This window comes from Tupaia chinensis, unplaced genomic scaffold (genome assembly GCF_000334495.1).
Source record: "Tupaia chinensis unplaced genomic scaffold, TupChi_1.0 Scaffold000346_1, whole genome shotgun sequence".
In the NCBI taxonomy this organism is placed as follows: domain Eukaryota; kingdom Metazoa; phylum Chordata; class Mammalia; order Scandentia; family Tupaiidae; genus Tupaia; species Tupaia belangeri.
The window spans coordinates 3472106-3494827 of record NW_006159840.1 but is presented as its reverse complement, the minus strand read 5'-3'; the positions used below and the strand labels follow the sequence as shown (position 1 = coordinate 3494827).

Sequence of the window (22722 nt, the reverse complement as noted above, 5' to 3'; positions counted from 1 at the left end):
GGGAAACTCCCTTACCCAAGGCCTTCTGTGAATGTTTGCACTGATGCAGGTGCAAGGAAGTCCTTGATGGATTTGATAGGTGGGAAATAACTGCAGGGCATGACGAATTCACTATTTTAAGAACTTTGCTGTGTAGAAAGCACTCAACAATGAAAACGTTTCATAAATGAATCAATGGATGATGTACTACGTGGTCTCCCTTTGGCATCCCCCAAAACATTTTGGTAAAAGCCACATCACTCTAATGCTTTTGAAGTTTGCCTGGTCATTAGGCTTGGTGGATGAAATGAAACCAGCCTTCACAGGGGTGGGAAGGCCCAGGGTTCCATGGTACAAAAGTGGCCACCAGAGCAGGTCCCTTCAGGCTGGAAATCATGCTCTTCTTGTTCATTCCACTGTTGCCTACAGTTCTACACAAATCCTGTTAGCAATTTTAGTTGGCCATCACAAAAATATAAGATATTACACTCGGTCTCCTTGAATATCATTATTCTATAAACACAGACTGTAAGATACTTTGAAAGGGCAATATATATTCCACTACTAAACAGAACTACCTCTCAGCCATAATGAACACACATGTAAACATAATATTCAATGATTCCATAATCTCCTCAAAACCTTTATGTATATAAATAAAGATGCAACTTTCCTAAGGTTAAAACAACACTTAAAATAATGGGAGGATTACCTAGTGATAATTCTGTCATTTCAGCCCATTTATATTCTTGTCTTTAAAGTTTTAATATTGTATCAATAATTCATTTTTTCTTTTATGAAAGATAACTTCAAGGTTAAATAAATGAATTCTAAGATAAAATGTAGGATTTGTTTGGAAGGAGTGGAGACAGTCGTAATAGGTATGTAAAATCTAAGTTAAAAGTCACTGAATGAAGAGTGATTTTTTTTCATCATATGACCACCTCAACATGGATATAAATAGGCTCACAAAAAGTCCATATTGAAGTACTGAATTTAAAAGCAACAACAACAACAAAAAAAGTAAATTGATCTTGGAGTGCTCTGAATAGAACTTAGTCATAATAACATCACCACCGTTACTTTTTTCTTTATTACTTGGAACATGAATTCAAGATGAACATGAGACTATAATACCGAAAGCAAGCAAGAGAGAAAATGCCAATAGTATTTGCAGTTTTTCTAGGAAGTATGTCCATTGTATTTTTCAATCGCATTGATGGTTAAGCTTATGCTAAGCTATTTATATTTCACTCTGTCAAAGTGAAAAATACAGATTTTTAAGGAAGACAAGAAAAATAGAAAGCTGATTTCATACTAAGTAGAAAATTCCCCCTGCAGGGTCACGTGTGACTAAAGGAAACTAGAGTAATGTGTGGGGAGAGAGGGGCTCCCTTGACCAGGGTCTGCTTGGGCCAAGTGCGTAGGAGAGGCCCTCCCTCGGCAGCCCTGGGACTGCCAGGAGGCCTGCAGAAGAGCCTGGAGGTCACCATCCTCAGGGCACCTGTGCCGGGCTCTGCCCCAGGCCGCTGGCTGTTGGGAACCTCTGGAGGGCCTCGCAGGGGTTTGTTCCCAGCACTGGCAATGCGAAGTCCTGAGTCTGCCTCATGTGAGAGGCCTCAGCTGGGCCGAGGAAGCAGGATTGAAGGCCTGAGCTTGAGCGCCTCAGTCTTCAGTGCCCAGATAGCAGAGTGAGGGACATGTGGGGTCATTTCTGACCCTGTGCAATGGGGATTCCAAGCAGGGCAGAGGGACGCCAGAACAAGAGGTGGAGGCAAAGGCAGGACATTAAGGACCCTAGGTGGGGTTCAGTGACACCTAAGCTAGAGGAGGCTGCCTCACGTAGCAGGCACCTTGGGAGAGGCTGCCCAGGTTGGAGGGGAGCGCAGCAGAGCCTCAGCCAGCTCCACGGAGTCACCTAACACTGCACAGAACATCTCAGAGGGGAACTCCTCCTCATTGAGCTGGGAGGCCAAGCTGGGTGAGGGGATCCAGTGGAAGGGAGAGAGGCAGGGGTGAGTCTGCCGCACCCCCTACTGCTGAAAGCTTCCAGCCAGGAGCAAGCCCAAGCTCCGGAGGAGAGGATGCTCAAGGTAAATCAAGTCCAGCATCGGATCAATCTCTGGAATTATTTACGTGTGTGATTCTAAGTGCCACGGACCACCTTGGAAGGGAGCAGAACCGCCCACCCTCCCTGCCCGCCTTGCTACCTGCTTACTCCTGCTAGGTTTTGAGCAGTGGCAGGGAAAGGTCTCTCACTGAAAGAGGCTTGTTTTTGGTTCTTACCCCCCTTTAGACTTGCCTTTTAATTATGTCATGAAAAGTGACTATTCAACATAACAATTATTCTTGGTGACATTCTTATTTTCTCTACAATGTCCACAAAGAGACCTTTAAAAAGTCATTTGTTGGAGTTCATGAAAGATTTGCATATAAGGAAAAAGAGAATGAACGCTTAATTATCAGTAAATTTGGAATAGGTGGTATTTTAGGTGGTTTAAAAAGTACATATTATTTATTTATTTTTGTATATACATTCAATCACATTGTTGAACTTACAATGTGAGCATTTCAATATGTGAACATTTCTCCCCAGTCCCGTTGATCAAAATATCTTCAACCAATAACACCACACTTCCCCATCCTGTCAATGTTCTACCTCCATATCCCTTCTCCAAATGTCCTTCATTAGGCCCCACTCCTCCACATACACCTCATCTGACATTCACACCCCTCTCTTGTGTTTGTACAACCGTTAGTCAATCAGTTTCAGTCATAGAGTGCAGGCATTCGGTATATGTTAAGTGGGGACATACAATGTCTCTCCTTCATAGCCTGGCTTGTCTCACTCAGCAGTAAATCTTCCATATTTTTCCATTTTCTGTCAAAAGCCAGGGTTTTGTTGGTTTTTATGGTTGAGTAGTATTCCATAGAGTATATGTTCCACAGTTTTTCAATCCATTCCTCCATACGGGGGCATTTGGGTTGGTTCCATGACTTTGCAATCGTGAATAGCGCTGCAATAAACATTGATGTGCAAGCACTTTTCCAATGAAGAATTCTTCTGTCCTTTGGGTAGATACCAAGGAATGGGATTGCTGGATCATATGGTAGATCTATTTGTAGATTTTTGAGGAATCTCCAAATTATTCTCCACAGTGGTCGGACCAATTTACATTCCCACCAACAGTGTAAAAGAATTCCCCTTTCACCAAAAAAGTACATATTATGAACTGACAATATGATGCCTCCTTAAATTGAAGCTTTGGAAATTGCTGCTTGCTTTCTGGTCCAGATTAAGTAAAACTTTCTGTTGCATAAATAGAACATTGTTTTCTCTTGGGCAAATATCTGAATGCCTGCTCATTGGGGGCCCATCTTCAGCTTTTAAATTCATTAAAGTGTATTACGTAGACTTCTCTGGGCGTATCTTCAGGGCCTTAGCGGAATCAATGGGAATCTCTGATTCAGAAATGTACATTCCCAACTAGCAGTAGGGATGCTTCTGGCCAAGGACAGGGACCCAGCTAGAATTGAATGATTGCTCGGATGATTCTCACTGGGAGCTCAGAGGGAGTGAGTGGGCTGACCAGGCATGCATCTCCAACGTGGCTTTGCAAACTGGCTGAGCAAACAGCCAGTTGTCCCAGTTTCCTCCCTGCTTCTGGGCTCTCCCGGTCTTGTAAGGAGACAGACAAGAGAAACTGAACCACCGCACAGCCAAATTGGCAAGGGACACCAGATGAGGGAGCAGTTTGTCCTGCCACTGTGAGTAGAATCAGGGGAGGTTTTGAGAGCATGTGGTGCCTGAGTTTGCATATAGAGGAAAAGAGTAGCACCATTTCCCAAGCACCCCTGGCCTGGGTAGCAGGATGGACCCTCGAGGCCTAGAGCAGGTGTTGGCTCAGGTAGTCTACCCCACACACAGGCAATGGGTGCAGACACCAGGCCCAGGCCCATCTTGAGCTGCTGTTTCCAGTCAATGGTTGTCCTACACAGCATCTTCCTGCATAGGCCATTCTTGATACACCAAAGTCACCACTGGCCTGGAAACCACGGGGATGTGCCTGGGCCAGACACATGGTATCTCCTAACCATCTGAGCCTTTCAGCTGAAGCCACAGTAGCAGGTCAGTGGTGAGAGTAGGATGATGGAGCTGACGCAGGTGAAACCAGGAAGCCCAGGAGAAGTGTGGACACTACCTTGTGGAAAGACTCCTACAGAGAACCTACAACCAGAAGAGTCATCTCCACACATAAGTCAGTGTCTGTCTTGGACAGAGGTGAGGATTTCCATGGTTCACCTGGGCAGGTAATTCTTGGCAAAAGCCATCTGACTTTCTGATTAGATTGATACTTCAGCCCTCCTCTGAAATGAGGCGAGGGATCTCAGGAAGGTGCCAAAATGTCTTCTGGGAAGAAGGGAGGGCAGAGCTGTAAAAGTTTGTCTGTACTGGGATATTTGTGCCAGAGGAATTATTAGTACTGAGATTCAAATGTGTTCCCTAAAGTTCATGTGTTGGAATTTGGTTTTATTGTGATGGTACTATCAGGAAATTTGATGCTAAAATGGGATTAAGAGATAGAGAATTTGAAAGGTGGCTGGAGAGATGGCTTTGTAAGGAGAGGGAGTGAGATGAGTCAGACCACAGGCACGTGTGCTCCTGCTCTGTGGCCATGCGACACCCTCCACTGCCATCGGGCCGTGTAGAGTCCCCACCAGCAAAAAGACTTTCACTAGATGTGGACTCTGGACTTTAGGCTTTCACACCGTGGTCTGAATAAACCTCTATTCTTACAAATCACTCAGTTTTAGGTATCTTGGCTATTAGCAACACAGAGGACTGAAACAGCATCTAGAAAATAAATTTTGCATTGCACTTACTCTGCAGGCATTTGGTAAAGGTACTGATTCTTGGCATCATTGAATATTTTACATTCACTTACCTTATTAAATTATCATATTAAATTCTAATAGATTTTTCTTAATTTTCTTGGAAAGATCACAAAAACAAACAAACAAAAAAACACATAAGCAGAGTTTTCCGCATAAGCCAGTGAAACAGGTAATGGATATACATCACCTAACTGGTAATCTGCAGAACAATTCCATTCATTTCCCTTATTCTTTCCAACCTGACACTCCTGCACAAAGACCTCCCTGTAGTTCTCTGAAGGTCAAACAGCTCTTCTCATCTTTTCAATAACTTTCTTTGTGCATAAGGAGAACAGCTCTTTTAATTTTTTCAATAACTTTCTTTGTGCATAAGGAGACTTACGCACAGAATAGTTATGCAGCTCGTTGCAGGTCACACAGCTGCTAAACTAGAATGCAAACCCAGAAAATCTGATGCCCTCGCTTGGCTTGCCAGCACCAGACTGGCTGTTGCATACTCTGCTCCACTGCTGTTTTCCCCACATATTATTCCACCTGTCCAGAGTCTCCTCTCTTGCCTTATCCACCAGGTGAATCAGTATTAGAGGGCCAGACCTAACAGGAGCACAGAGTGGCTGCAGCCTCTTGCCCAGCTGGTTGGGCAGGGACAGGTGCAGGTGATGCAGTCCTCTACAATGATGGGCCCCCCCCCCCCCCGGGGCGGGTCTTTGGGAGGCTAGAGTCAGTACCCTGGGGCATCTGTGGTATCCTCAGGGCAGTGCCCGAGCTTGTGAAGTGTTTGCTTGCTTCCAGCTGGTTTGTATCATTACCAAACACAAAATCAACTCACTGCCATTGTCCCTACTTAACACTTACCTAAATTCTTTTCCTTTCTTAATTAAATAAATCCTTTATACTGAAAGGAAAAGGAATGAAATTTTTGTTGTTGAAAGAGAGAGTTCTTTGTAGGCCTTTCAGAACAAGCCCCTTATCAGTACTCATGGCAATGAAAGGAGCAAAAGGAACACAAAACCTCTAGCTTCCTTTAGCAAAGATGAGATTTCATCTCCACACACCATCAGAATGGGGTACGCAGTCTACTCTGGAAGCAGCAGTGTCCCCTCCCAGACTCATATTTTCAGAACCTCAGACTGTGACCTTATTTGGAAATAAGGTCATTGCCTATTAGTTAATTAGTTAAGATAAGGTCATGCTGGACTGGGCCCTTAGTCCAATCCCAACAACTGGTATCCTTATAAGAAGAGGAGAAGAGACACAGAGACAAGCTGTATAGGGGCAATGCCCTCTGGAGCTGTGGGCAGAGGTTGGAGGGCTACATCTGCAGGCCAAGGAAAACCAAGGGTTGCTGGCACCACCAGAAGCTGGAAAAGGCGAGGAAGGATTCTGCCTTACAGACTTCAGAGAGTCTGGGCCATGTTAATACCTTGACTTTAAATTTCCAACTTTCTGAGTAATAACTTTCTATTGTTTAAACCACCCATTGCAAGGTAATTTGTATGGAAACAGCAGGAACTAATGTACAATCTTCAGAATTGGATTCTGATTTCCTAGGTCATCACACTCCCAGGTTGAGAGGTTGAGTGTTTCTAGACACAGATGGACAACTCCGAGACTAGTTTTTCCCTCGGGCAGATGGACCCAGGGAAAAATGTATGGTATGTGACTTCAAAACTCCCACAATATGGTTTTTCACGGGTCAGCTTGGGTTGAACATAAAGTCACGTAGGCCCAGCCTCGTTGGTGCAGGCAGTAGTGCATTGAACCACGGTGCTAGAAGCCACTGCAGGGTGGATCCCCAGCTTGACTGCCCTGAAACACACTGGGTGTACACTGGATGTGCCAAGGTCCTGATGAGTAGGAGGACTGGGGGAAGGAGACTGTCACATGACAGGGGTGCCTCTCCCTCTCATGTACACACATGCATGCTCTCTATCATGAATAAAAATAAACTTTTTAAAAAGGCAAAGAAGTTTAAGTCAAGTAGTCTGAGTGAAGAAGAAATGCTTAGTCTATAAGCATTGAAAGATTTCCTAATGGTAAAGAGGTCTTTGTGGACTGACCACGTTGTGGACTGATCAGCGTGTGGACTCTGGCCTTTTCCAGAACCAGTCGACATCCTGGGACCACACTTTTAGATGACCGTGCTATTAGTTTCTAAAGATAGGTGGGTCCTCCATTCCCATCTCCAGAGATTTTCCAGGCTCTGGAAGCTGTGCTTATAAAGAGAATGCTTGGAAATAGTAGGAACAGGGAACTTGGAGAAGTGATGGTTAAGGAAAGTGTTCTTTAGGACCTGCTGTTTTGAAAAAGGATTAGACATTGCACTGTGCATTGAAGACTAGAGAGAGAAATACTTAACATAGATTTATTTCAATGTAGGACATGAATTTCTCTCTGGGTAGAATGCGTTACCTCATGGAGTAACAAAGTTACTTAGAACAAGACAGAATAAATAAGTATTGATCATGTGGGCCAGTTAGTGAATTGATTCCATGCAAACACATATTAGATATTTAATTCTACTGGTGTGCCATACTCCACGCAGAGAACAGAAAGACCAACACAACATTCTGCCATTGTAGAACTAACATCTGATCTCCTATGGCTTAGTAAAGTGGAGCGATCCCCAGACCAGAGGGCCCCTAGCTGTACCTTCAGCTTCATTATGATCCTAGGTTTCTCTTAGAGCACTAGTTAAGTCTACAAGGGAGAAGTTCCCAGAGATACTAGACTTATACACTATAATTCCAAATCTAACTTTCAGAAACCTGAAGGTAGCAGTTCTAAATTTTCCTCACTGCATTTAGGATAATCCAGTGCTTTCAAATCTAATAAACCTAATGATTTTAAAGAAACTTTGAAGCAAATTTCTAAAATGTAAATTAGGGACTTGAAATTGTTCAGAATTCCATGGGGGGATAAACCTTAATTCTCAAGCTAAGTTTAAATCTCTGTGAAGAGAAATACCTTTATACAAGTAAATTTTGAAACAGAATAAAGTTTATTTTTTTTGGTGTATGTGTGTAAAACTAATCAACTCTCAAAAAGTTCATCAACATTTTAAAGGATCATAAAGGCAGATCTCATAGGACTCAGAAATATCTCTGAGAGTCGGGTTGGCCAGACTGAGAATGCTCAGGTACTCATCAGAAGTTGTTTTGGGACTATCAGCATAAAATAATTATTTCTAGTTTTTAGAAGCCACTTGGATATCAGGGTCAAAGACCTATACAAATATCTAAAATTCTGTAAATTCAATGCACTCTCATTACCTATATGTCTTAATGTGCTTAAATTTGAATTAAAGATAGAAGGCTCTTTTAATGGACTTTTATCAGTCTGTAGTATTATGTATCCTGTATTAATTTTAGGCAAATCTCAGACAATTTGATTTCAACAAACAAAGACTATTTGATATTTCATTATTACATTTACTTTTGCATATTTCATGACATAAATTTATGGTATTGTCTGAACCTCTGCTACCTGGAATCTGAAATCTTTCAGGTAGGGGCTGTTTCAGGACTACTGGTGGAGATAGAAATAGAGGAATTAAAATAAGGTTCTCCCCAGGGACCAGGTTCTTAGATAGCCCCAATCTAGTGACAGAGCCCCATATTTTAGCAATAAATGTTTTAATGCCGTTTATTAGCTCTTGCTTCTCAAATGTAATGCACTGCATCATTAATTTTGTAGTTTCATCTCTGAAAGCTATATATTGAACATTCTTATCATCTTAATTTTCTGTAACCTTTAATAACATTTGTGAAAGAACACAGGAAAGAGGAAATTGCTACTGGCTGTAAGACAAGTGCATTAGAGAGATGTTTTATAGAAACTCCCTTCTTTTTACCCCAAAGCACTGGGGACACAGCATGTTTCAGACATCCAAAGTCACTGTTTAGATTTCAGGAAACAAGGTCAAAAGTGTGGATACTGGTGTGGGTCTTCCAAAGAGGATCCTAATTCAGACTTCCCTCATCTGTTCTAGAGCTGCTTCTCTTCCTTACATATTAATGTTCCCCAAACTCCAGTCCCATATTAGGGTTGAAAGGTTATACCAGGAAAAGAAGCATTTGAAAGCCAGTTATCCTGGAGTGAATTCCAGAGTCTTTAACTTATTGGGCACTCACTTGGCATTTGGCAATCAGAGTCAAGATGAATTTGAGGCCACATCTCTTTCAAAGACTCACAGAATTAGCCAAGGGGACAAGCTATCACCGGCAGAGTGCTAATATTTTCAGTCACCAACTTCTGTTGCTGTCTAGTAACTTGCATAGCATTATTGTATTTTTATATAATACCATTGAATGACAGGTGTACATAATATTGTGCATATATAATAATAACGGCTATTGTTTAGTACCTGGTCAAGGACAGGCTCCATATAGAAGGCTGTGAATACATTGCCTCTCCTTTTAGTGCCAACTCTAAAAATACTTTGTTATATGTATTTTTTGTAGATGAATAAATTTAAGATTATAGAATGGACTTAGATTTAGGTTGTGATCTCTACTACGGCACAGATGGGCATAAATCATTGGTCTATGCATTTTATGTTCCTCTTGCCCCACTTCCTTTCCAACTGACCCCCTGTGGAGACTCAAAGCCTGGGGCTCCTCACCCTGGATGAAGGCTAAAACATTTGTCCAGTTCTCTGGCTACTCAGCCTCCACTACTGGTTTCAGAGAAAATCCACCTGGCAGTAAAATAGGACAGACAGCGCAAAATAGATTAGGCAGAAGAATTAAGCGAAAGTGTGTGCTTCTGTCAGAGGGCAGGGTCACTGCATTTGTAAGAATATTTTCTCTCTCCCCTCCTTTCCTCCTACCCCCTTCATTCTCTCCCTCTTCCTTCTTCCTTCATGTCTATCTATCATCTATGTAGCTATCTATAGATCAGGTCTTATTCTGAGAAATAGATTTTGTAGTGGGACTTGAAGGAAATTCATTTGAGTCTTAGTTTAACAAGACATTGAGCTACATAAAGGACAAGTAGGGAAAAGAGGAAACAGAAAAGTGAGAAATTGTTCTCAAATACATTGAAATTTAGGATGAGTTTTTCTCTAATGCTACAAGATATAAATTTCTGATATAATTTAACTGTAAATTATTTTATCTGTTACTAAAGACAACTACTTAAATATGTATTCATTAAGCACAATTTATAAAAATGATACTAAAATTAAATCATTTTTCTAGTGAAAATACTACTAAAATTGGAAATCCCGTGATAAATTCCAAGCAGATTTAGATCTAGGGAGAGTAGGTTTGAGTTTCTGTAGCTAGAATGCCAGAAGGTCCCTCTCAGGACCCTTTGAAAATACAGCAAATGCATCTTGGGATGTAGTGACAGGTTTCTAAGATAAGTAGACAATGAAGCTGATGCTAATATCGTCCCTTTCAAATGTGAGAAAAATAGTTTGAATGTAGAATTCCTTATGCATGCATTTACAAAGGTTTCAAAAGAGTTAGCTGTGTGTGGGACCAATTAAGGATGATGGTAAGGACTATAAATTCCCCACACTGGTGACATTTTCACAGGGATGGATTCCTAAAGCCAACCACCCCTTTGTGAAGTACATGCACATTTGTGGGTTTAAGAGTTAAAGAAGAACTAAAATGGGGAAGCAAAAGAAATCACTTGTTTTGTTTAATCGTCTGGTACTCTCAATGAGATGATCTGTCTCGTGGTAGCTATATTTATCTTGCTGTATAGGCTTCCTTGAGAATAAGCAAGAATGCTAATTGTCTTTTGAACATCATGATTTTCTTCCTTCATTCAGGGATGCAAAATGAGGCTTAGACTTAAGTTCCAGATTTTACTACTAGACAAGAAAAGCATGAACACGATGTTGAAGAAGCGACCTCACTCCTAAACCTCTGGTAAGGGAGGTCAGAGGTTTCAAGTGCATCTTCCTAATGGTGGATACAGATGCAAATGTTTCCATAGGAGGGCAATCTTTAGGACAATACAATGGACATAACAATAGTGTATATATCATAGGCTTCAATAGTGAGGACTCCTGAAGAAATACTTGTGAATCACCCACTCGGAAAAGGTTAACCAACACTTTGGGGGTGGCTGTTGCCTGATCCTTCCATTCTTTTCATGACTCTATCATTTCCACCTCTATTGCTATCATCTCTATCTCTGTCTCTTTAGTTTATCTCTCTCTACCTTCCCTATTAACTAGAAGCTAAGTATAACGAATGAACAAAGAGTTTCTTCATTTATGGGCCTGAACTGAACAATCTCACATGTGAACTCATGCTACAACGCCATGGTATTTGATGCTGCTAAAGGTATAAATTACGAATGAAGAATATTTAGATAAGATTTTCCATAAAGTAGGAATGCTGTTACTAAAACACTAAATTTGAACAAGAAAAGACTCATCCAGGCTTTACTTCCCTCAAGAGTAGCTAACATGCAGCATATTCATGATGGGGAAACTTATTCTCTATGTTGTAAAGATACACAAAGATTGAATGCAAAAAATAACAATAATAATAATAATAATAATGATAATAAAGAACGAAGCTGCCAAAAAAAAGAGTAACCATCTTGCTTCAATGTTCACGTTAATTACAGCTCTTCAGATATTCAGAATTGATATCAACTCACTCTCTTACAAGCAGTCTTAAGCTCCCATAACCCCAGTTTGAAGTTCTTTTCATTAAATATATACAATATTAAATGTATACATAGGTCTTATTATTGAAAAACAACTAAAGACTTTCTGAGAATTTCAAGATTTCCTGAGTCACCCATGTCAAAAGCAGACTTAACAGCAGTTGCTTACTAACAAGAAATAGTGCTCCCAAACCGAAGTTGTTTTGTGGTAGAAGCTGCCACGCACTCAGCCTTGTGTTTGATTCTTTTCTTATATTAAAATGAGCAGATTGTGTTGCAAAATTTTCATACAATGTTCCACTAAATTACTAACTGACATACATGGCTGCCAGGAATTAACTTCAAATGTTGATGTCTACCATGCACGTGAGAAGTATGGGACTTCAAAGTTAGCAACAAAAAAGAAAATTAGGTTCACACTGTTTCAAGAAAATCACACTCTCAATGAACAGATATACATCCACTGCCTGCCAAGAGATCATGAAACACTTGCCAATGTCTTTGTAAGGGTAAGACAAATCTCCCCCAAGCTGGTGTCTGTTTTCCAAAGCTTACAAAAGAATGCATATTTTTATCAGTACTCACCATCAATTAAGTAATACAAATGATTAACTAATTACAAATTATTAAATAATTAGTAACTACAAAATAAGAGGAATAATTTTTCTATTTTTTTTATAAATGGGAGAACGTATATAAAACATCACCAGACCATCTACCAGATTTTAATAATAGTATTTGAAAAAGATTCACTATACACCAATTAAAAAATAAAAGCTGACTGAAATTTTAGTAGGAAGCATCTAAAGGTAGAGTTACTATCAAGAAAAAAAAAAAAAAAACTCCAAACCTGCTAATGTATTCCAAAGACTATTAAAAAAACTTTACAATTTAATTATTGGAAGCTTATAGAACTGCTTCAGTGCTTCCACACTGAGTACGCGAGCTGTACGTGTGAGGAGTAATAAACGAAATTGTTAATTTGACTGTTTCTCTGGGGAGCAGAGAAGGGTGGGAGTCTGCCATTTACATCTCCAAATGGATCATGGTTTATATGCAGTAATAAATCCTAAATGTGTTGTTAATTAATACTACTTCAAACCACTCCCTTTTTTAGGGTTGCAAAGACATTTTGACTCCTGGGATAACTCACCATTCATATTCTTAAAGATGTTCAGGATAGGGAGGATTTGTCGGTAATAGGGCACCAAGGCCTCGCCCACCATCTCGGCTGACACCACCAGGTGCTGCAGGACTTTCAGAGTGACACAGATGACCTGTCGGTTTCGGAGATTCAAGGCATCTACATGGTTGAGATAGAGAAAAGCACAAAATGCGAAGTATTAATTCTACAGTGCTGTGGCAAAGTTATCTCGTGGGTACAGAGAATTAAACTGTGCTCTCTGGGTATCACCAATGCGCCTTGATTAGTGCAGCTCTGAATGGCACTTTGCAGCCCTAACGTCCTGCTCAGGATCTTGTCCGGTTACTAGTTATTCTCCCGTCTAGCACTGATTCCTCACTAAACCAGAGGAATGGTTGTAACTAGTCTTCTTTTCCTAGCAGAGGCTGAGGTCTCAGAGAGGATGGATGGGTGGGTGTCATGAAAGATAAAAGTCACTCAGTGTCACTGGTGTTAAAGAATATATATTTTTTCTAGCTATTTTTAAAAATTAAACATTTATACTTAAAAGTGAAATTACAGAACATTTTTTCCACAGAGAAATTTACATTCCTTTGCTTGTTAAGTGTTTCCTTTCCCTCTCCCACCCTCTATCACTGCTCTTTACCATCCACTCCCTCCCTTACATCTATCCTCTCCCCCTCTCCCACTGCTCTTTCCCATCCACTCCCTCCCTTACATCTATCCTCTCTACTATCATAGCTTCACATCTGTCAAATTCTGCCATAGAGTTCAGACATTCAGTACATACTGAGTGGGGATATACAATGTGTATCTTTCAAAGTCTGGCTCACTTCACTCAACACTAAGTCCTCTATATTCATCTACTTTGAATCAAATGACAGGGACTCATCGTTTCTTATGGCTGAGTAATATTCTATAGTATATATGTGCCCAGTTATCAGCTTCTGGACATTTAGGTTGATTCCATGTCTTAGCAATTGTGAACAATGGTGCGATAAACATGGATGTGCAAGTGTCTTTCTAATTGATTGTTTCGCTATCCTTTGGGTAGATACTCAGGAGTTGGAATACTGAGTCATATAGTAGTTCTATTTGTAGATTTTTGAAGAACATCCATGTTGTTCTCCACAGAGTTGCACTGACTTACATCCCACCAACAGTGTAAGAGGTAAGAGGGCTCCCTTGTCACCACAGCCTCACCAGCACTTGTTGTTATTTATTTTTTTGATCCTAGCCATTTTACCTGGGGTTAAATGATACCTCATTGTGGTTTTAGTTTGCACTTCCCTAATGACAAGAGACTTGGAACATTTTTTCATATGCCTTTTGGCCAAGTGGGATTACATCAAGCTAAAAACTTCTTCATAGCAAAGGAAACAATTAAGAGTGATAACACAACCCTCAGATAATGGGAAAAAATATTTGCACATTATTCCTCAGATAAGGAATTGATAACCAGAATATACAGGCAATACAAGCAGCTTGCCCATTAAAATTATTAATATCTAATTAAAAAATGGGCGAATGGGGACTAGGAGGTGGTGTGGTGGTTGAGTCACTGGATTCACAAATGGCCAACTGCTGTTTGAGTCCCAGACCTGGCATCTTGCTTTCTCACTTCCTCTCCCTCTCTCTGTCTCTCTGTCTCTCTCTCTCTCTGGTGAACATATGTGTCCTATAGAAAATTTTAAAAAAAGATAATGATAATAAATTAAATTAAATGAATAACTCCTTAAAGAATGAACTGAACTGAACTGAACTGAATAGATAACTCTCCAAGAAAGATTTATGAATGACCAGCAAATAGATAGTTTTCTTGTTTTAAAACATTTTTTTTTAGGTTTTTGCCATAAGTCGTGTCTGCTTGCTGGAGAGAGACAGAGAGAAGGAAAATGACAAATCATCCCCTTGGGATGGGGGATGGCCACAGCACAATTCCTTCTCCATCCTCCTCGTGGGATTCTGGGCACACATGCATATGTGCCCCATGCCATTTTTATGCTGCCAGGCTCAGGGTTCAAACCACAGTTGGTCATGCGGAAGTCCACTGGCTTAACCACCATGCCACATGCTAGCCCCAACAGAAACATTTTTAAGTAACAACCTTTTTCATTTAACAGTCTATGCTATTCTTAAAATTATTACAATGAAACGAACAGTTTGGGAATGAGAACTGGGCCTTGTATCTGTGTGGTGGTTACAAACACCAAAAATAGTCTCCTGTGATGGGTCAGAGTTGAAATACTGCAATACAAAAATGTATAAAATGACCGTCAGGCTCTGTGTACAAGGTGCATATGAAAGACAAGTGTTTCCTGGTTAGATTTGGATCTGGTCTCTAAGATATCTCATTGTGTCTATGCAAATATTCAAAATCAGAACAAAATCTGAAATGGAAACTCTTCTGGTCTCAAGCATTTTGGATAAGGAACACTGAGCCTCTATTTATTCAGTGTATTAAGTGCCCACCAGTGCTTTAGGAATTGGAAGGGTAGAAATGAACAGGACAGATATGGTAGCACTCTTGTGGGGCTTCCAGTGTAGTATGGAGTAAGACCCTGGATGATTGTTATAATTATGATGATTACTCATAAGACCGATACCGTATTTAAGCAGTCAATGAAATGGGGCATCTCGCCTAGTCTAGGGATTAGGAAGGCCCCCAGATGCAGGAACAACCTCAGGGATACACAGATGTTATTTTAGGTAAAGCTTTTCAGGAGAGGCAGCAGCAGACTGGGACTGACCTCTGGAAAAGAGTCTATCTCTCACTAGAGGGTCTGTTCCAACTCATCTGAATGAGATTGCTGAGGGAGTCAGGACCAGCCCAGAGGGTGAAGAGTTACCTTAACTGGTTTTATTACTGTCAGTGTCTCTCTCGGGGTCACATGGAGGTGTGGGAAGTACGCAGGTGTATATACAGGAGGGTGGGGTTGTCACAATTTTCCTAAGCTTAAGGACTCCTAGGTCCCATCTTAACTTAGCACCCAAACAGATCAGATGTTTGAAATTCTGAGGTTCTGCCTCATTTCCCTATCCCTGCTTCCCTCCTAGTGACCCCACTCTTTAAAAGACTTGGAGCCATATCTAGCTAACTGTTTTAAATGCTTAGTGAGGCAGGATTAGACACTGAAACGGAACTCAATAGGTGTGTTTGTATTTTTTCTAATACATTCAGATAAAGGTATTGTTGAGTGCACAGTTCTCACTCCATTATGTAGGTTTTGTCTTTTAGCAAGAAAGAAACCCTTTCTGTTGCCACCTCAAAGTCACAAGCAGGAGAACTCTGAGCGGTCTGAGCAGAGGTCTCAGCTGCCACAGTGGCCACCAATGCCTCTCATCGCGGGGTTTCTTTGACCTCTGACAACACAGCCAGAACGGGCCCATCGACTACCAAAGGAAGTAAGAGAAGCATTTTGCCATGTAGAAGATATTATGGAGTAAACTTTGTATGAGTAACGTTAATGTTAAATCTTTGTTATTGAGGTTTATGCACACATGTATAGCTAATCAGCACTTAGGGACACATGAAGGATCTCTCACCACAGACTGTGATAACAGCTACCAGGAAATGATCATTTAATTGTAACCCTGATTGAATTAATGTGGCTGTGATAAACATTGGATTGACAATCACTGACAAGTAAAATGCCTGAACTGTTACTTTTAACGGCATCTAAATTGGACCTCTAAGTTCTCCTAAATGACCACGTAATGGCTCTGAAACCTCTGGAGGCTGTGAAATAAAGCCAGGATAGGCACTAGAAAGGCCCCTTCACCTCACCCAAGGAGGAATTTTTTATACTGCCTATTTCCACTTCAATTCCTCCATTTTTCTTCCTCATTCTTGGAGAATTAAGATGTATCATTTAGTTGGAAGTCTTTTTGTTCTTACCGTCCCAGTGGAATTAAAGCAAAAAAAAATTGTTTTTTGAAATAAGTTCTTTTCCTTTGAAAAATATGTTAACAGATATAAAGAGAATGTGATTCTGCAGCTTGAAAAGAAGAAATGTGTTTATTCTTGTGTTGCTGGCTTGAAAGCTATTGTCAAGACATAAGTGAGGACTTTGAACTCAAGATTTAAGGTTTGGAAAGGGTCTACCATGAAGGGTCTACTGACATTATATATCAGCCAGTGGAACCTTTCTATTCAGAAAATTGGATTTCTATTGTACTGCTTACTGTCTTCAAGTATAATCAACAAGATAGAGCCTTCAGATAGAGAGAAATTGCTGTAGAATAAGGAAAAATAATTTAAAGTCAAAGTGGTAAAGCTTACTGTTTTTAGATGGCTATAAGTTACATGTATGATTTTCTCAGGCATAAAATCCATTATTGCTATGACTTTTTGCAAAGTCAGAATGTTTTCTACTATTAGATATGATTCTCTGCTGTGGAATCAGAAAAAATGGAAATATTTTTACTTCTCTTGAAGCCAGAAACACCAAACAAAATATAAAAGGAAATAATAAAGTTTTAAAAAATATGTTTACCTATGCTGTGAATGTTAATAGCTTTAATGTACAAATTGCTATCACAATTCAATAAAAGAATGAATCTTCCAATTAAAAACCAGGCAAAAGATATGAGTAAATGATACACCAATTAATACAAATGAGTAATTAATACCTAGAGTGTTCAAGTCCATTGGTAATTAAATGTAATAAAACACTACTTCATAATCTTAAAATCATATTAACAAAAATGAAAAATTTAACACTCAGTGTGGAAATAGGTTTTGGGACAGAGACAAGACTCTCATCAGCACCATATTATAATTTCATTTTTAAAATTCTGCCATTGCATGCATGCACTTGCCAGTGAGAGATAGAGAGAAAGAGAGAGAGAGACTCCCAGGGGAATGGTCATTCCACAATCCCTTCTCCCCCAATTTTTTCTCCTTTCAGAAGCTTGGGAACACATGTGCACACCTAGCGTGTTTCTCAATCATGTGTGTCTGACACTTGGACCACACTGTTAGCCTGGTGGGAGCCAGACACCTTAACCCTACGCCACAGTCTGGCCCTCAACCTTTCTGTAAGGCAGTTCAGCAACATACCTGAAAGCCATGAAAATGCACATGACATAGCCCAGCAATTTCACTGCGGGCTTCTTGTCTAAGGAGGTAGCAGATGCACGCAGACTTAGAGGAAAGAATGTGAAACACAGTGTTGCTTATAATTAGAAACAACCGAAGTGTTCTGAAAACAATGAATTATTTAAGTAAAATATATCCATACAATGGAAAATGATAAAGTGACTAGTCATTAATAGAAAAATATTTTAAAATAGGAAAATGTTTATAAGATACAAATGGATAAAGAAGTAATAATAAGTATTATGATGTTATTTTATAGAACAGAACGTAAACAGAAAAATTACTGAAAATTTGTATACTTGGATGAAAATGGTAGAGACTGTGTTTTCTTTCTTTCTTTCTTTTTGGAGAGGTTTTTGCTATAGGGTGCATGCACTCACCAGAAAGACAGAGAGAGACACAGAGACAGAAAGCGAGAAATCACCCCCAGGGAGGATGACCACGCTGCAATCCCTTCTCCTCCGTTCTCCTCTCAGGATCTTGGGCACACATGCGCATGCACCCGGCATGAGTTTAAGCCACAGGGTCCGGGACTCGAACCATATGCGAGCCCAGCGACATAACCATTACTCCAACTGCTGGTCCCTCAAGATTTTCTTAACTATTCTTAACAATTTATTTTTTGAGAGAAACTTTAAGCTAATTTAGTCAAGTTAAAAAAATATGATTGGCACTCTACTAGAAATTCCAGTAATTTTAAAATCTAACTTGGGGTCCAGTTACCATCTTTACTTCACTACTGAGCCTTTCCACTAGAGACGTGACATCTCTTCATTTTCCTTTTTGTCTTTAGGTTCCTCAGAAAAGCTCTATAGTATTTTTCATATAGATCCAGCATAGTTTTCTTAGGCTTATTCAAAGAAATTTTATATTTTGTAATACTTGCGTAATATCATTTCATCCTAAGGTGTTTTCTAAAGATTATTGATAAAATACACATGAAAGTGTCTAACTTTTGAACACTTGTTTTATGCTGGCTAACTTAACTCCCTTACTGGCCCTAACTGTTCTTTAGTGAATTCAGCTGGGTTCTGTAGGTAGCTATGTAAGTAAAAACACAGTTAAATTTGTCTTTGCTTTCTAATATTTATACGGTTTTTGGTCATTAGACAGAGGTTAGAATTTCTAAAAGAAAATACAGTATTAGCATGCTGCCAGCAGGCATTTTCATTTTTTCATTATTTGTGTATGTTTTAATATACTAAATGATTTATTTTTACTTTAGTGTGTAAAGTATATATGACATAAAATGTGCCATCTACCCATTGTTAGCATGTATTTAGTAGCATGAATAATATTTGTGATGCTGTGCAATCACCACTACTATCTTTTTCTAAAATGTTTCCATCAGGACCAGCAGATGGCACAATGGTTATGTCACTGGACTCCCACATAGTCGCCAGCAGTTTGAGTCTCAGACCTGGTGGCTTAAAACTCACCAGATGCATGTGTGTGTGCCCAAAATCCCAAGAGGAGAATGGAGAAGAAAGGAGTACAGCGTGGCCATCCCCCTTGGGAGGGAGGTGATTTCTCACTTTCTGTCTCTTTGGAGAACATGCATGCCCTATAGCAAAAATCTCTCTAAAAATTTTTTTGAAATAAAAATAAATAAAAAGTTTCCATCACCTACAACACAAACTGTACCCATTTAAGCAAAGGCTCCTCTTTCGCCTCCTTCTCCAGGCCCTGGTGACTGTTAATCTACTCTTTATCTCTGCGAATTTGCCCATTGTAGGTGTCTTAAAGTAGTTGTAGTATTATTTTTTTTTCTGATGTTAAAAATAATTAATATTTGAGATAGTTAGTCCCAATATTGTATTTGTTGAATTAGAACAAATGGATATATGTTTTGTGAGTGGAAGGGCACTAATAGCATAATTTTCTAATTTACAGAGTAGAATGAATTCAAAAGAAATTTTAAAACTGAATTTAGGTTTCCCTAAATTACAGAAAATTTTCTACTTCCTTAACAAATTGCTATACAAATAAATGTGATGAAGCCTGATTGCTCATATTCTTGGACAAGTAAAGCATCATAGATTTAAATCAGCTATTATGGACATGGAGTAAGCCCATAATAATGATTACAATTATTATTATTATTTAGAGAGAGATTTTGCTATACAGCATGTGTACTTTTCAGAGAGATGGAGAGACAGAAAGGGTGAAATCACTCCTGGGGGAATTGCCACATCGCAAACCCCTCTCCTCCATTATCCTCTCAGGATTTTGGCTCTGCACACATAAATGCCTGGCATGAGTTTGAAGCCACCAGGTCCAGGACTTAACTGTGGTCGACTACGTGGGAGTCCAGCAATTTAACAATTATGCTATCTGCTGGTCCCACAGTTTTTCTTTAATTGTTTACAGGTTTCTTCCACTTAAAATATCTGTTACATTAAGATAAAAAGCATTGGTTTTTCTCTTATCCAATATCAGTATAAAAAGGAAATCTTGGGGCCAGCAAGCAGGTGGCATGGTGGTTAAGGAGCAGGACTCCCACATGTTCCACTGCAGTTTGAGGCTTGGACCTGGCGACTTGAAACTCACACCGAGGGCATGTGCATGCATGCCCAAAATCCTGAGAGAGTGGAGGAGAGGGGATTGTGGCATGGCCATTCCCCCTAGAGAGAGATTTCTCATTTTCTCTCTGTCTCTATGTGTGCCTCTGTAGAGTTCACATGCCCTATAGCAAAAAATCTCTCTTGAGGAAAAAAATATAAGAAACTATCCTTATGCAAAATTTAGATTTTCCATCAGAGATTTGTCACCACACGTGGTTAACTTTTTTTTTTTTTTTTTTTTTTTTTTTTTTTTTCTAAAAATAGAAAAGAATATATTTCTACTTTATGATCATAGAATACAATCTATTATTTAGTGGAAGCGTTTGGCTTTTCTTTCCATTAAATGCTTTGTTTTAAAGATATATAACTGGTTATTATCGTTTAAGTAAATGGACATATTCAGTTACCAAAATGGTCTCAGCCATGCAGTCCCTGCCATGGTCTATTTTATACTCACAGTATTTCGATTTTGTTGCAGCCAGATTGGGCTTGGCTTGCTTTCATTCAAATCAAACACCTCCAGTAGTAGCGGGAGTGCCTTTCTCAGTGTGCGGCCTGTGGGAGGGCAGTGCAGGGCGCATCCCTCTGGAGCACCTTGCCCCCTCTCACCAAGCCTGCTGGCTCAGTTCCTCTGGAAGGAGCGAATGACAAATGAAATGATGACTAAGAAAGGAGCTCACCTTGCTGCCATTTTTAGAGTAAAACCGAAGAACAATCTGTGTGTGTATGAAGCAGGCGCTGCTTCTAAGGGTTACTGTTACGTTTCTTCCACTCATTGAGAAAAGGTGTCTAAATCGCTATAGCTTTCAGAGAGTAGAAGTAGGGAACGACAACGGGGGAGATAAGCACAAGCTTCTCACAAACCAAGGAGGTTGAGAGATGTGCACTAAATAGAATATGGGTAATAAACAGATCAACTTTCAAGGAGCAGCCGTTTCTTCTCTGAAGAAGGAGGTTGAAAACTACACACTGCTAAGCTTGACATCAGCATCTGGTACAATTTTAAGACTTGTTATTTAAGCAAGCGATTTGAAGGCTCCTAGGAAATAGCAGTGGTTACTAGGAGCCCGAGTGCGCTCTCTGGAATAAAGCACTTGACGAGAGCCTCCTGTGTCCTCACACGTGTACTCACAGGGTACCATAGACAGACTGTAGGAACCAGCTTCTGGCAAGACCTCGGGTTACTCTCTAAGAGAAGATACAGAAATGATGGAAGGGTTAGGTTTTTCTCTTCTTTTCTTGTTGTTTGATCATTTGAATCCAAATAATATGCACAAATGTTTTGGTATCAACCTTTGGTCCTTAGGTATGTATTGGCTCTACGCCAGTTTCCATATAACACTTCTATTGTAACTTGGATGAATGTTACAGAATCTAAATGTACTAATGTTTTGATGATCCAAAGTCAGGAAGTCTGAAGAGACATGGCCATGAAGAGGGGAGAATAATAATTTATTCTTACTAGCATTGTGAGTGGGCACTGTGCTTAATCTTTTACTCGTATAATCTCATTTGTCCTTACAGTATCTCTGGGCAATCAGTTTTATAATCCCCTGGAACAGCTGAGAGAATTAACTGGTTCAAGACCACATGGTTAGTTAACTATCAGCTAAGGGTCTTTTGCATGAGCCCAAAGCCTGTGCTCAGAATGACTAGACTCCACATCTGCCTAAAATCCAACAGTCATGAGGCACTTCTTCGAGTCTTGGTACACAGTAGGGTCAGTCTTGAATCATGTTCAGGAAAATCCTCAAAGCTGCCCAGTGAAAGGTTCTAGCATGAACTTTCTGCAGTCAGTCCAGACCTCTGCTGTATTCTGAGCTGCAGTGGCTTGTTCTTAGGGAAGAAGTTATAGCCATGGAACTGGCCTTCGTGACATCTTCTGAAAAAGCAAAGGAAACCCTGCAGTAGCATGATCCCTGACTAGAGCTCAGCTCTCTTGTGAAAAGAAGAGTGATGATTTCCATGTACGGTGTCCGTCTGAGTGACTAACATGCTGCTACAATTAGGGCAGAGAGTGATGATGATGGTGATGATGATAATGACAACATTTATCTCACTATTCCATGAGTTCTGCTGAAAGCTTTAAATCCACTAGCTCACTGAACCACACAAATAGCCCAGAAAGTCAGGTGGCGCTACTGTCCCACTTTTATAAATTAATAAGACATTGAACCTCAAAGTGGCTTGCTTATCTGAAGGCTGGAATGTGGTAGAGTCAGGATTTCAACCCCAAAATCTGACTTCAGAGATTACCCTTAACCATCACACTATACTGAAGGACTGATAGAATTTGTTTATGTATTGATCAAGAATGAGGAAGGTACAGTCAATGCGTGGTGAATTCCAGCTGAAAATGCAACTGTGCTATTTATAGCTCTCTCTTTTTTTTTTATTGTGTT

The 22722-nt window shown here is 40.0% G+C and overlaps 1 protein-coding gene across 2 annotated transcripts in view; it reads right to left on the bottom strand.

The window, feature by feature from the left end:
• Positions 1–22722, bottom strand: part of PACRG (parkin coregulated) — a 564165-nt gene that overhangs the window by 231910 nt on the left and 309533 nt on the right. For both annotated transcript variants that reach the window (XM_006152252.2, XM_006152251.2), the window contains exon 4: positions 12665–12814. In XM_006152252.2, the coding sequence (XP_006152314.1) occupies positions 12665–12814 (150 nt within the window). The remainder of the gene's footprint in view (positions 1–12664; positions 12815–22722) is intronic.